The following is a 15,625-nucleotide window of genomic DNA, read 5'->3' as shown; positions in this document are numbered from 1 at the left end:
TCCTGTAGTTCACGATCAGCTCCTTTATCTTGCTCATGTGGAGGGAGAGGTTGGTCTCTGACCTCCATATAGGCTGACTCATCGTTGTCGGTGATCAGGCCTACCACCGTTGTGTTGTCAGCAAACTTAATGGTGTTGGAGTCATGCTTGGCTATGCAGTCGTGGGTGAACAGGGAGTACAGGAGGGGCCCCGCGTTGAGGATCAATGTGTTGTTGCCTACCCTTACCACCTGGGGGCGGCCTTATAACACCTTCCAGAATAAGAAAAAAAATCAACCGAGGCTCAGTTTGAGTTTACCTGGTCGGTGCCGGCGCTGCTGTTGGTGCCTGTGCTGGTGTCGGGAATCCTTAAATGTAGGCTCTGGAGGAAATATGTTGTCTGCATCTATAGCACAATGAAAATCAAATAATTACACTAGCAACGTAGGCCTAGAGTACATGTTCAAAGTCGCCAAACTATCACTATTTCTTCAGTTGTAATTCTATTCTGCCTGCAATAACATTGAACGCACCGTTGCTGATGTTACGTCATGTTGCTATGAAAAAAACTAAAGCTGCTTTGTTACCATAAGGAGGAGAGGTTAATACAAATCTCTTACCTGAAAGTACACAGTCCAGTATGGGATAAGAGCAAAGAACACTGGAAGAATTTTCAGCAGTGCTTTCACCTCCTCCACTTTCTCCTCAGGGAATCTCCCTCCATAAGTCACCTTAGCTCCATCAAGCATGGTTGGCTTAGCCCTTAACAAGAGAAGAATAACACAATTTAACAACTTTAAAAAGATCTACAAAGCGGCTACTGCACGTTTTGATAGGGGCCGTACAATTCTGTAAATATTCCTTAAACATAAACTCAGCTACTATTAAATTAAATGCTGGAGATAAGACTTAAAAATCAGGCCTTTTTTGTTTATGTCTCTCCTTTAAATAAATGGCACTTCTGGCAAAAGGACCCATTTTCTACTAAAGCCTATAATCCCTATCTCTTGAGAAAAAGCCTTAATAAGGAATTCTTGAAACGCTGTAGGATTGGCCAACTTAAAACAATGTTAAGTTCTTGAACAGATTGTGCTACTTAGGTTCAAAGTCAAGCAACAGCACTTCAGAATAACTTCCTCCACAATGAATGATGATGATGAATGCCAGGGAAGACCACAACAAAAAGTACAGGCTGGGGATCAAAGAAGGGTTTAACATAAAGATAGGGTGACCAGACGTCCTCGTTTTCCGGGGACAGTCCCCGTTTTTGGTGGCATGTCCCCGGCTGGAGCTGTCCCCGGAAATGTCCCCATTTTTAACTGTGCGTTAAGAACAGACTGCAAAGTGAAATAATATTATACGTGGCAAGATCGGGCAGCAGAGCCTACCGGTTGATGTTTCAATCGCGTTGTGCTTGTTTTGTCCAGCAGAGGGGGCTGCTAGCTATATCCGCTTCATTCACTCTTCTTCTTCTAACTTCTTGCTCACGCTAGTTTTAGAGAAAACTGCTGTGGGAAACTCAGCCAGAAGCTAGCAAGTGTCAAGTGAATTCACAACATCACCACAAACAAACGTTACACTTGTTTGAGATACTAGCAAATGATGTCGTCACAATTTCTTATATAGATAGATGCTCTGCTTTATAAGGTTTTAAATAGCTAATGTTAACTTAGTCAACATAGCTAGATAGCTAGCATAACCTAGGTTGCCAGCCACTGTCATGGTAACCAGGTAAAAAAACGTTCACATGTAAATATGTAGTGGACGGGCTATTTTGAAAATAGGATTATATTAAAATGCACAATTTTTATGAGAATATTTATTTGTAGATTACACTTTTAATGATTTGGCATTATAAGTAGTGTGAAAATATATTTTGACATTTTCATGGATACATTAGCATAATGTTTTCCGTTAGAGAGTGGAGAGGAGGAAGACTGGATAGGAAGAAGCATGAAAGAGATAGGAGGAAAGGTAAAGATATGATTACAGAGCCTGCCAATTTATTATTGCAAACCATTTTTTTAGATAAAATACAAAAATGAGGCAAGCAATGGGAATCTTAACCAAAGTATTTTATCTAATATATATATTAGTGTAGGGGGCAGTATTTTGATGAAAAACATACCCAAATGAAACTGCCTATTTCTCAGGCCCAGAATATGCATATAATTGTCAGATTAGGATAGGAAACTCTAAAAAGTTTCCAAAACTGTAAAAATAGTGTCTGAGAGTACAACAGAATTGATATTGCAGTCAAAAACCTGAGGAAAATCCAACCAGGAAGTGCTGTTTTTCCTGAGACCTCTGTTCCATTGCATGCCTTCCCTTATTTTAAAGGGAAATCAACCATATTCCTTTCTCTATGGCTTCCACATGGTGTGTACAGTCTTTAGACATAGTTTCAGGCTTTTATTCTGAAAAATGAGAGAGAAAGATCACATCGCATCAGTGGTTGGCTGGGTGCCAGCAGAGTTTTGCATGCGCAACAGCTTGGAGCAGACATTATCTCTCTCTCTCCTATTGAAAAAGCTATGGTCCGGTAGGATTGATAATAAAAAACGTTTGACATGTTTTTACGGATACTATGTGGAATTTTTCTGCACCGTCGTGACCGCTCGAACCTGTGGATTTCTAAACAAAACGCGCAAACCAAATAGAGGTATTTTGGATATAAAAATAATCTTTATTGAACAAAAGGAACATTTATTGTGTAACTGGGAGTCTTGTGAGTGTAAACATCTGAAGATCAAAAGGTAAGCGATTAATTTTATTGCTTTTCTGACTTTCATGACCAATCTACTTTGCTGTAATGTTTTGGCTGCTGAGAGACATAACAAACGCTTGGATAGCTTTTGCTGTAAATCTTTTTTGAAATCTGACATGCCAGGTGGATTAACAACAAGCTAAGCTGTGTTTTGCTATATTGCACTTGTGATTATGAAAATTAAATATTTTTAGTAATTAAAAATTTGGCACTCTACAATTCAGCAGCTGTTGGCGAAAATGATCTAAAGGGATCGGTGCGCCAAGAAGTTAAGGGAGTAAAAAGAGTGAAGCGAGGAGAGTGTGGAAGAGTGAGGTGGAAAGGAAGAAAAAGCAGGAAGACAAGTGGAGAAAGATTGGAGGAGAAGAAAAAGTTAAGAGAGTAAGAAGAGTGACACAAGGAGAGTGAAGAGCAGATAGAGGTACAAATGGCTCTTTCCAAGAAACAGAAATACCATTTTAATGACATGAGAGAATATCCATTTATACACTCAGGTCAAGACGATAGAATGGTTAACTGCACCCTTTGTAATTCCTCTTTTTCAATTGGCAGCGGGGGAAGAACAGCAGTGGTAGAACATCAACAGACAAAAAAAAGCATAAAGCCCCCCTGATTGCCCATGTTGGTATGCCCTCTGTCACCACATTCTTCAAGAAGGTAGAGCCTTCCCAAGAAGAATATGCTTTAGCTGTGAAGGAGGGTGTCTTTGCATACCACACTATGCGACACAATCATAGTTACAGATCTATGGACTGCGCAGCACAACTGACACGAAAGCTTTATGAGCCGAAGTCTACATGTGCTAGGACAAAATGCGAAGCCATAGTGAGTAACGCGTTAGCACCATGGGCAACTACTTTGGTAACAGGACCTAGACCACGTTGAATTTGTGTCCCTGTCCATTGATGCGTCCAATCATGGACATGTAAAGCTGCTGCCAGTAGTAGTCAGATATATGGTGGCAACACATCTGTGGAAACAAAACTGCATGATTTTGTTGAATTGAAAGGAGAAACAGCAGAGGAGGTTGCAGCGGTGGTCAACCAAAAATGTAATCTGCAAAACAAAGTTGTGGCATTCTCTGCCGACAACACAAATACCAACTTTGGAGGACTGAATAGGCTGGGGAGGGTCAATGTCCATACCAAAGTTAAAAATGCTCTGCAGTGGGAGGTGATTGGCATCATTCATAACACGGCCAGAACAGCTTTGGATATGATTCCCCTTGATGTTGAATACCTGCTCACAAAGATATTTGGATAGTTTCATATTTTCACCATCAGCGTAAAAGACTGAAGAGCTTTTGTGAGTTTGTTGGCCAGGAGTACCATAACATTTTAGGACACAGCTATGTTCGCTGGCTGTCCATGCTCCCTGCTCTAGAAAGAGTGTTTAAAAGGTGTGTGCCATTGAAATCCTTTTTTCTTTCTGAAGACAAATGCCCTGTTGTCCTGCGAGCAATGTTCGAAGATCCACTGACTGAACATTGGCTGGCCTTTGTCCATGGAAACTTGACCATATTCAGTGATATTATCAGGATGCTTGAGTAACAGGACTGCTGTGCTGTGGAGTCAGCTGCAATTCTGAGAAACATCAAGGCAAAATTGACTGCAAGATGTGATGACAACTTCATTCCGATTTTGGTCAGAGGACTTCTGAGAGAGCTAGAGGGAAATGGAGCAATGTCTAAAGAGAGCTTTCTCAAAACATCCCAATCATTTTTCACTGTGGCTGTGAACTACTTGCAAGCATGGGGAAAGCACACAGATAATCTAAAATATTTACATTGTCTCCTTTTAAGAAGGCAACCTCTGCGTGAAGAGATCCAGAAGGCAGCAGGCACACTGCAGGAAAAATGCCCCAATGTGATCATCAATGAGGATGCATTGTTTGATGAGGTTACTGGCCTGCAAGCGTTCCTAAAGGGGGGGAATCGCTTGAACAAAGGAAAACATCTGAGATACCGCTTAGTCAGAGATGGAGCACGGTGGTTACCCACTTCAAAGAGAACGACATCCCACACTAACGTGGCTAGATTAGCATTTGTTGTCAAGTGCTTACCTGGAAGTAATGCACCAGTCGAGAGAGTGTTTTCCAAATGAATGATATATGGACAGCAGCAAGAAATAGGTTCACTGTTCCTACCACCAAGACCATGCTTATTGTGAAGACGAACTTCAACCTCCCCTGCCAGGAGTTCATGGAAAAGCTGGCCAAAGACAGAGCAATCCTGAGGAAGATACATTCTGCTGAGAAATATACAGATTAGGTTGGTATAAGTATATTATGTAGTTACCAATCTCATCGTCTTATTTCTTAATTAAGTTGTTAAGTACACTTCTCAAAAAAATAAAGGGAACACTAAGATAACACATCCTAGATCTGAATTAATTAAAAATTGTTATTAAATACTTTTTTCTTTACATAGTTCAATGTGCTGACAACACAAATCACACAAAAATGATCAATGGAAATCAAATGTATCACTCAAAATTAAAGTGGAAAACCACACCACAGGCTGATCCAACTGATGTAATGTCCTTAAAACAAGTCCAAATGAGGCTCAGTGGTGTGTGTGGCCTCCACGTGCCTGTATGACCTCCCTACAACACCTGGGCATGCTCCTGATGAGGTGGCGGATGGTCTCCTGAGGGATCTCCTCCCAGGCCTGGACTAAAGCATCCGCCAACTCCTGGACAATGCAACGTGGCGTTGGTGGATGAAGTGAGACATGATGTCCCAGATGTGCTCAATTGGATTCAGGTCTGGGGAACGGGCGGGCCAGTCCATAGCATCAATGCCTTCCTCTTGCAGGAACTGCTGACACACTCCAGCCACATGAGGTCTAGCATTGTCTTGCATTAGGAGGAACCCAGGGCCAACCGCACCAGCATATGGTCTCACAAGGGGTCTGAGGATCTCATCTCGGTACCTAATGGCAGTCAGGCTACCTCTGGCGAGCACATGGAGGGCTGTGCGGCCCCCCAAAGAAATGCCACCCCACACCATGACTGACCCACCACCAAACCTGCTTTCATCTGTGAAGAGCACAGGGCGCCAGTGGCGAATTTGCCAATCTTGGTGTTCTCTGGCAAATGAAAAACACAACCCCCACCTGTGGACGTTGGGGCCTCATACCACCCTCATGGAGTCTGTTTCTGACCGTTTGAGCAGACACATGCACATTTGTGGCCTGCTGGAGGTCATTTTGCAGGGCTCTGGCAGTGCTCCTCCTGCACCTCCTTGCACAATGCAAAGGTAGCGGTCCTGCTGCTGGGTTGTTGCCCTCCTACGGCCTCCTCCATGTCTCCTGATGTACTGGCCTGTCTCCTGGTAGCGCCTCCATGCTCTGGACATTATGCTGACAGACACAGCAAACCTTCTTGCCACAGCTCGCATTGATGTGCCATCCTGGATGAGCTGCACTACCTGAGCCACTTGTGTGGGTTGTAGACTCAGTCTCATGCTACCACTAGAGTGAAAGCACCGCCAGCATTCAAAAGTTACCAAAACATCAGCCAGGAAGCATAGGAACTGAGAAGTAGTCTGTGGTCCCCACCTGCAGTACCACTTCTTTATTGGGGGTGTCTTGCTAATTGCCTATAATTTCCACCTGTTGTCTATTCCATTTGCACAACAGCATGTGAAATGTATTGTCAATCAGTGTTGCTTCCTAAGTGGACAGTTTGATTTCACAGAAGTGTGATTGACTTGGAGTTACATTGTGTTGTTTAAGTGTTCCCTTTACTTTTTTGAGCAGTGTATTTCACATTTACTATTGTCTGTTTTTTTTAAATTTTGCTCATGTTCTCTTCTGCTCTTATTCTACCAGGACCACTGAATGGCTGTTCAGATCAGACAGTTCTGTCTTGTCTGTAGTGTTTCTGTAATATAGTTGTTCTCTGTCTATCACAGTGTGCCTGTTAAGACTAAATACATGAAACCGGAATTGTCCCCTTTTTTATTTCATAGATAATAACATTGGATATTTTAATGATAGATTGACCGCCGAACTGGAAATGTCCCCGGTTTTAATGTCAGAAATCTGGTCACCTTACATAAAGAGCTATGATCAACACCTAGTGGTGTGGTACTATCTTGGATTAGAGAACAACCATAACATAGCCTTCTTTTTTACTCCCAAAGTAGATTAGAACATGTTTGCTACAAAGTCAAGATTGTGTTTCCATTGAGATCAGATAGAGCACAGCCTCTTTCACACCTTTATCTAGCCTACATATAGATACTGATACTACTAAAGATGCATTTCCATTGGAATTTTTAAGTCAACCCAGGTTGGGCTAACTATTGCGTTTCCACTGCCTCCAGAAATGACAAATGATGTCATGTTGCGAGGTACCCAATATGTGACTGCAGCTAGCTTAGCTAATGTTACTAGCTAGCAAGATGTTGAAGACTTGAATTCACCCTCACCATGCAGTAAATAACATTACTTATACTCCTGCCAGTTCCAGCCAGACTCAGCCATGTATGTAGCTTGCTGACATTAGCTATCTAGGTAAACGGTTAGCGCTGTTGCTAGCATAACAGCGTAGCTAGCATTCGAGAGCTGACTTTTCTTATAAAAGTTTGTGTAGTACAAAAATGAATGAAGGATCCAGCTATGGTGGTAATTTGCACCATGTGTGACTACTGCAGTAGTGCTTGTCCATGTGCTAGCTAACAGCAACAAGCCCAGACGAGCTATCCAACTAAAAATGTTGATCAGCTTGGTGGCTGTATAGTAAAAGGCGTGACCAACTAGAATTCTAATCGAGCTGGCACCAGTTGTGAAACTGGGCTGCGCTGGCCCGGATTTCCCTCTACCCAACTTGAATTTGAGATTTCCATTTGAGCCACCTTGAATTTGGCCCTAATTGTATGTGCCATTGGAAACGGGGCTTTAGTAACAGCAGTGATCTGCCTGGCCCCTCTTACCGTAGCAGGTTGGGCTCTTTGGGCTGTGTGTTGCAGAAGGCATAAACCAGGATCTTGAACAGGTCAGTGAAGGCACTACCGTCAGCAGGCTTGTTGATGAAGACTGTGCGCCCCAGCAGGAACACCAGGAAAGAGACACCCAGGCACACAGCTGGAATTATGTACCCCAATTGGAAGTTGATGTTCTGCTGGATGTAGGCCACGCCACCCAGGGACAAGATGGCACCCAGGTTGATGCACCAGTAGAACCAGTTGAAGAACCTGCGAGTGGCCTCTGGGCCACGATCTTTTACCTGTGAGGCAAAAGGGATTGTCATGGCATTCTGCACTCCATGAGCATCTTTAGGAAACAAAACAGAATAGTAGTATCATATCAAACTGAAGACATAGGCCTAACATTGCTATCTAATAAGAGAAACACCCTGATTATATTAAACATTTTATTGTATAGCCCATCATTCAATGGCAGCGAATGAGTGTATAACATCCACGTGATAAACAGTGCTATCATCTTCCTTTTATTCCATGCTTGACAAAAAACAAATAGGAAGAGAACTTTGTGAAAAGCAGTAAGTTATTTCTAGTAACTTATGAATGGGCTAATCTAATCACGTTTTACAGGTGAACAAGATTTCTATAAATCCTGCTCAGTGGCATTTACCTTTTTTCCTCAATATTACTTTGTGAATCCCATAGAAACTTGGGCAATCCAAATTAAACAAATCTAAACCAATCACCAATCAGAAATGTGGTAAATGACAATGGGATTGAAATCTATGCTAATCAGTCACAAACTCTGAAAACATTTTGGGACAGCCTGGGTTAGCTAGATCAGATTTCCCACTGAAATGGGATTTCCTCTTTCATTAAGGGTCTTACAGGTAGGCCTAATCTAGAATTGTGATGAGAAACTTAACAGGACAAATGTGAGTTTCACTTCCTAAATTGATGTACAGTTACTCATCTAGCATTCTTCTTAGCCTTAGATGACTGGTGTGTTGACCAGACCTGATGGATGGCATTACCCAAATGTAACTTCATGATGAAAATTACAAAAGGGTTAACCAGCAGGGGCCTGGCTGATTGAGTTCTCGTGGTAAATGTAGAGATGACAGGCGTACTAGATCAACATTTAGCCTATTCCACAACTACCATTTCAGTCCATATACAAGGCTGGCCAAAGTTAGATCATGTTCAGAACCTTTCAGACTTTATAAATTAGGCTGTTATATATTCTCTTAAACTGACATATGGGATAACAGTAGCAACAATGCATTAGCAACAGTGTAAAGTACAATACATTGAGTTTTCATTTGACCTTAGAAGCCCTTCTGAAGAAGTCTTAATTGAGAGAGAATGCTTTGTTTATTCATAAGCTTTACTGTACCTGGTCGGCCCCAAATGGAGTGATGTTGGACTTCACTGTTCCTACACCTAGGGCGATGAGAACAAGGCCAATGTAGATCACTGGCCCACAGTAAGGTGCCCGTGTGGGGCAGGTCACATTGCTTGGAGTACTGTTTGAGCTCAAACACTCGGCAGGTTGCACCGGAAATGCAATTTCATCACCACATAGGGCATTCCTGGAGTAGTCATATGTGATAAATGGGAAAAACAGCATGCCAAGGAAGTATAGAATCAAACTGCCAGCAATGGTCCAGAACTTGCCCAGATATGCATCAGCCAGCCAGCCAGCAAATGGTGAGATCAGGTATGTAACCCCCATGAACATCAGGGGGGCCTGGCTGGCCTCAGTCCCGTCCCAATAAAATGGGCTACTGTTAAGGAAAAGAACCAGGTTGGAAGTGATGCCATAGAATGCGACTCGTTCCAATGATTCTGCAAGCAGAATCGTTGCACACGCCAGTCTTCTGCCCTGGAACACTGACACAGTCCTGCACACAGAGCTGCTGTCCAAAAGAGGGGTGTTCTCACTGGCATCCCTGCTGGCCATCGTCAGCGGACTTGTTGACTTGAGATGTTTACTGGAAACGGTCAACACTAAAACAAAATGAACACGAGATTATGATACGACGCGTTATGACAATAATTGCAACAGTTAAGATGGAGAAATTACAACAGGGTTGCTCAGTTTGAGAGACACTTGTTAGCCAGCTCAGTTTGAGACACTTGCTAAATTTAGTGTGCTTCCTGACACCAGCATACTAACTTTAAGCATGCTTATGATTTGCATATTAACATTGAGAAGTAGTATACTGTACCTTCAATTAATGACACACTTTCCAACGTCTGGCATTTAGCCTCCTATCTTATCAGTTTGTGCTCGGCATGCCACAAAATAAATTGTTCAGAAGAGTGAATATCTACTCGGGTAACTAGTAATGAAACGGACACTCCCACACTGCCTGTCAAAGCACTGGCGCGTGACTGTATAAATTCGTTCAGCAACATCTAAATTGTGTTTTTTTTTCGCATACCGTAAATAGATGGATCGACGTCACAGTTTAAGCGAATGATGCAGTTAACACCTACATTTTACAAATCTGCGTTTTGTTCAGTTGCTGTGCTATTTAGTCCGCCCACTTAATGCATTTAGTGAAGCTCCATTGACCGGAATGGAAACAGGCTTATACGCTATTGGTCGAAAAGGAAGATATTCAATACTGTTTTCTTCAACACTTCCTGGAGGGCTTGCAGATACGTAAGAAGGCGGGGTACGGGGGTATGAATAGTCATGAGTCTCGACATAGATCCCGTTGGGTGATTGGTTGAGCCTACTTCAGTGCGTGACGCCACATCGACCAATTGTGAAACCCAGCTTCAGCTTGGTTACCAAATTAATTGGGAAATAAAAGCCTCACCAGCTACCTACCAATCTATTTGAGTTTAACTGTCCAGTCGTTAAAAGAACGAGCACACTAATTGTTATTTTTACCTTCCCACAAACGGTCTGGTATGTGTTGCTTTATGTAAGAAAGTTAACCCAAATGTATCAAATAGGTCATGCATCCACGATTAGTTAGTGTGTACTACCTGGCCAGTAAACTCGCTAACTAGCTATCCTCCTAAATCCGGTGGTCAGTGGATAAACCAAAAAATATTATTAAAAAAAATATATACATGAAAATATTTGTCGCCAGTTATTGTTGCCGATGGTGTAATTATGTCTAACCAATTATTTATTTACACTGGATGACCGTTATGGGGGCGCTGTGTTGAAGCCTCCGTGCCTCCATCTTGGCACGAACTGACGTAAAAAAAATATTTTGGAAGCTGTAGAAATGCATTTCTTAATATCTACATTAGTTTTTGCCACATTTATTCATACAACTACATGCATACTTTAAAAGTATTGCAAGGAAACAAGCAGGGAGTAGGCCTCGAACCCTCGACCTACTAGCCCGAATTCCAGCGCGCTTTCGACTGTGCTCCAAAAGCATGCTCGAGCTGAAGAGTCGTTACATTATATTCTGTGCACTAAACATTCATTTAAAGTATTATATTTTTAGATGACTGTCCTCATTACAACAGCAAAAATACTTAAATACATGTACTTTGTCCTTGAAACTTTAAGTTGAAATACTGTGGAATTCAATGTATTAATATGGAGGGGAGTGACAATGTCGCCGAACGGTGGCTTCAAAGCCTCTCAATGGCCAATACATAGCATTTACAATCTAGGGTTTATATACATTATTGTGTCTAATCTTGTGGCTGTCTTTTGGCGTTCACAATTATCTACTTACTGCATGGTCAATATGCGAGCTAGCTACGATTCAGTCAGTAGCTATCCTTCTAAATGCGGTGGTCACTGGATAAGCTATGAGTTGAACATATGTGGCTGAAAACGAACGAGTAGCTGGTTTTGTTACTCATGGTGGAAGATCTAACCCGCTGATCCTGAAGCATATTTCCCTATGAACTCGCAACGCAAGTCTAGCTAACGTCGCGAATTATCATTTCGCTAGCTAGCTGAGTTGTTTTATTATAAAACGGCTGATATGAATCAAACACTGTAGCTCATCGGTGACAATGTTCTTGGGGCACGGGAATGTCAGATTCGCATTTCAATTGGATGTTTATTGTCATTGAAGTTGGTGGCTACTACTGGTTTAAATTTCGGAGCGAGCGAAATTGTTTTGGTAATGCTGCGTTCAAAACAACTGGGAACTCGGAAATATTTGACTTTAGAGCACTCGAGATAACTGGGAACTCGTGAAAAAAAACGACCTCACACTGAAAAAAAAATAGTTTGGAACAGGCATCCAACTCTGAATTTTACGTCGGGACCTCGGGCATCTTTCTCGAGCTCCGACTTCCCGACCTGAATATATTAGGGTGTTCGTAAATTCAGAGCATTCAGAGCGCACACCGAGGAGTAGGGGTGTGTTCGTAAATTCAATCTGGAGTACCAGATTGCGCCCAGGATGTTCATAAATTCAGAACGTTGTCAGATTGTCGGTTAGTAAATTCAGAGCGCACACTGGACACTCTGGCCGTTCATAAATTCAATCTGCAGTACCAGACTGTGATAAATTCAGAGCATTGTCAAATTCAGAGCATTGTCGGATTTTAAATTCAAATAGTTTTTTTACTCTGGGAGTGTTCAAAGCGCACACTAGACGCCATCTATTGCCTATGCCTTTCGGTCATCGCTCATCCATATATGTATATGTACAGTGGCAAGAAAAAGTATGTGAACCCTTAGGTTTTACCTGGATTTCTAAATAAATTTGACATCAAATTTAATCTGATCTTCATCTAAATCACAACAATAGACAAACATAGTGTGCTTAAACTAATCACACACAAATTATTGTATTTTTCTTGTCTATATTGAATACATCATTGAAACATTCACAGTGTAGGTTGGAAAAAGTATGTGAACCCCTTCTCAAAAAGCTAATTGGAGTCAGGAGTCAACTTACCTGGAGTTGAATCAATGAAACGAGATTGGATCCTATATCCATCCTGCCCTGCCTTTCTAAAGTCTTCGAAAGCCAAGTTAATAAACAGTTCACTGACCTTTTCGAATCCCACCTTACCTTCTCCTCTGTGCAACATGGTTTTCGAGCTGGTCATTGGTGTACCTCAGCCACGCTCAAGGTACTAAAAGATATCATAACCACCATCGATAAAAGACAGTCTGTGCATCCGTCTTCATCGACCTGGACAAGGCTTTCGACTCTGTCAATAACCAGATTCTTATCGGCAGACTCAACTGCCTTGGTTTCTCAAATGACTGCCTCGCCTGGTTCACCAACTACTTCTCAGACAGAGTTCAGAGTGTCAAATCGGAGGGGCTGTTGTCCGGACCTCTGGCAGTCTCTGTGGGGGTACCACTAGCATCACTACTGTCGTGTCTTTGGCTATGACGGATTAAGTGATATGACATGCTATTCTATAAAATCCTTTCTCCGTAATTAACATTACCTGATTGAGCTAATCATGTAAATATAATTAACTAGAGAGTCGGGGCACCAGGAAATAATATTTATAGAGCTGTAATCTTCCAAATAAACTCTTGCAGACCTAGTAATATTTTACATCAACAGCAGTCAATATTAATCGTCACCTTAATTCCGTCTCATCTGAAAGTTGTAAATTATTGGATATCTTCATGAACCCTGGCTATCAAGTTGAATCAGCAATACAAAATTGGGTTTAATTATTTATTTACTAAATACCTGACTAATCACACAGAATTACACATACACATAATTAATCATAACTTGATTACAAATTACGTCATAAAGGAAAACGTCCCTAGCGGGCGGAACAGATATGACAGCTTGTTACACAAAAGAGGCTGGGTTTGAGTGAAAGAGCGGGAAGACTGAGAACCAAAGGAAGAAGCTGTGCTATCGTAAATACAGTATTTTATGCATTCTACATTACCGCCCATTTGGAAAAGGAAAATGCAATAAATATTTACTCTGAACTGTGCTTCGGTAGGTTGGTGGTAGATGGAAGGCCGTGTTGCCCAACCGAGTCCTTTGTCCTTTGAAGAATGTCTCTGGTGGTCAATTGGATATGTTGTAGTAATGTCGTTGTGTGATAGACGGGATACTCTGTCTGTTCCTTCCTAACCCTCGTTTGCAGCTGCTGTTGCTAACTCAACGGCTAGGAGGTATCACTTCTGTAGTGAATAAGAGTTCAAAGTTCATACCATTCACAACCAAAGCTCACACTGAAGTTGGCTTCGTTCTGTAGTTATTTTCTGAACCATTCTGACATCAGACCGTCGTCCTCACATCCTCGGAACAGGAGGTTATATTGTCGTCAAGGCTTTATATAGCAGAGCGAGAAGGGTGTGTCTGAAAAGTTTTATAACCCATGACTCTTCATAGGGACGGGCCACTGATTTAGCAGAACCCTAATCTTATGAAAACCCAATTCTCACATTTTAGAAGCTAAAATCACATTTCATCACATCACAAATAATTTCATATTCAAACATTTAAATTGAACAACAATTCCATGTGAATCCGATAACTCTGATGTGTAGACTTTCCACTGTAGAGTTTGTCATCTTATCATTGATGAGAATGTCTCAGATGACAACCGAACTGACATCATATTCATTAAGTACCACCGCATATGTTCAATTGGTCAGATTACCAGAATATAGTTAATTTCCCCCCACCTTCTGACGTTCCCAGAATCTCTATGTTAACCAAGGGTTTTGCAAATGTAATATCATCAGGGTAGAGAGAGGAAAAAGGGGGGAAGAGGTATTTATGACTGTCATAAACTTATCCCCAGGCCAACTTCATGACACTACTCTGGAGGTTCTGACTTAGAATATGTTTACAACTGCAAATACCTAGGTGTCTGGCTAGGCTGTAAACTCTCATTCCAGACTCATATTAAACATCACCAATCCAAAATTAAATCGAGAATCCGCTTCCTATTTCGCAACAAAGCCTCCTTCGCTCATTCCGCAAAACATACCCTCGTAAAACTGACAGTCCTACCGATCCTCGACTTCGGCGATATCATTTACAAAATAGCTTCCGATACTCTACTCAGCAAACGGGATGCAGTCTATCATAGTGCCATCCGTTTTGACACCAAAGCCCATTATACCACCCACCACTGTGACCTGTATGCTCTAGTCGGCTGGCCCTCGCTACATATTTGTCGCCAAACCCACTGGCTCCAGGTCATCTATAAGTCTATGCTAGGTAAAGCTCCGCCTTATCTCAGCTCACTGGTCACGATAGCAACACCCACCCATAGTACGTGCTCCAGCAGGTATATCTCACTGGTCATCCCCAAAGCCAACACCTCTTTTGTCCGCCTTTCCTTCCAGTTCTCTGCTGCCAATGACTGGAACGAATTGCAAAAATTGCTGAAGCTGGAGACTTATATTTCCCTCACTAACTTTAAACATCAGCTATCTGAGCAGATAACTGATTGCTGCAGCTGTACATAGCCCATCTGTAAATAGCCCACCCAATCTACCTACCTCAACTAACTTACCATATTGTTTTTGTTTACTTTTCTGCTATTTTGCACACCAGTATTTCTACTTGCACATCACCATCTGCTTATCTATCACTCCAGTGTTAATTTGCTAAATTGTAATTACTTCGCTACTAAGGCCTATTTATTGCCTTACCTCCTCAAGCCATTTGCACACACTGTATATAGACATACTTTTTTCTATTGTGTTATTGATTGTACGCTTGTTTATTCCATGTGTAACTCTGTGTTGTTGTTTGTGTCGCACTGCTTTGTTTTATTTTGGCCAGGTCGCAGTTGTAAATGAGAACTTGTTCTCAACTAACTTACCTGGTTAAATAAAGGTGAAATAAAAATAAATTGAAGATTTTAGTTAGAGCTGCACTGCCCCATTAAAAACACTCACAAAATTTGAAAAAGCTTTGCCTGATGTGAACCTTGCCTCAAACAAAAGAGATTTCAGAAAACCCAAGATTAAGAATTGTTGCCTTGCATAAAGCTGGAAAGGATTAC

General features: G+C 41.7%; 1 protein-coding gene across 2 annotated transcripts in view; it reads right to left on the bottom strand.

The window, feature by feature from the left end:
• LOC118393137 (solute carrier family 15 member 4-like) overlaps positions 1 to 10,250 on the bottom strand; it is a 46,935-nt gene extending 36,685 nt beyond the window's left edge. The window contains exons 1-5 of one of the 2 annotated variants that reach the window (XM_035785488.2): positions 9,907 to 10,250; positions 9,072 to 9,685; positions 7,850 to 7,977; positions 600 to 741; positions 299 to 385 (exon numbers count right to left, since the gene is read on the bottom strand). In XM_035785488.2, the coding sequence (XP_035641381.1) occupies positions 299 to 385; positions 600 to 741; positions 7,850 to 7,977; positions 9,072 to 9,638 (924 nt within the window). In that variant the 5' untranslated portion in view covers positions 9,639 to 9,685; positions 9,907 to 10,250. Of the gene's footprint in view, positions 1 to 298; positions 386 to 599; positions 742 to 7,684; positions 7,978 to 9,071; positions 9,686 to 9,906 lie in introns of both variants that reach the window. The other variant, XM_035785487.2, reaches the window with a different exon arrangement.
• Between the last annotated feature and the right edge of the window lie 5,375 nt (positions 10,251 to 15,625).

Source organism: Oncorhynchus keta, chromosome 14, assembly GCF_023373465.1.
Source record: "Oncorhynchus keta strain PuntledgeMale-10-30-2019 chromosome 14, Oket_V2, whole genome shotgun sequence".
In the NCBI taxonomy this organism is placed as follows: Eukaryota; Metazoa; Chordata; class Actinopteri; order Salmoniformes; family Salmonidae; genus Oncorhynchus; species Oncorhynchus keta.
The sequence above is the reverse complement of the archived record's forward strand: the minus strand, read 5'-3'. Positions and strand labels throughout refer to the sequence as shown.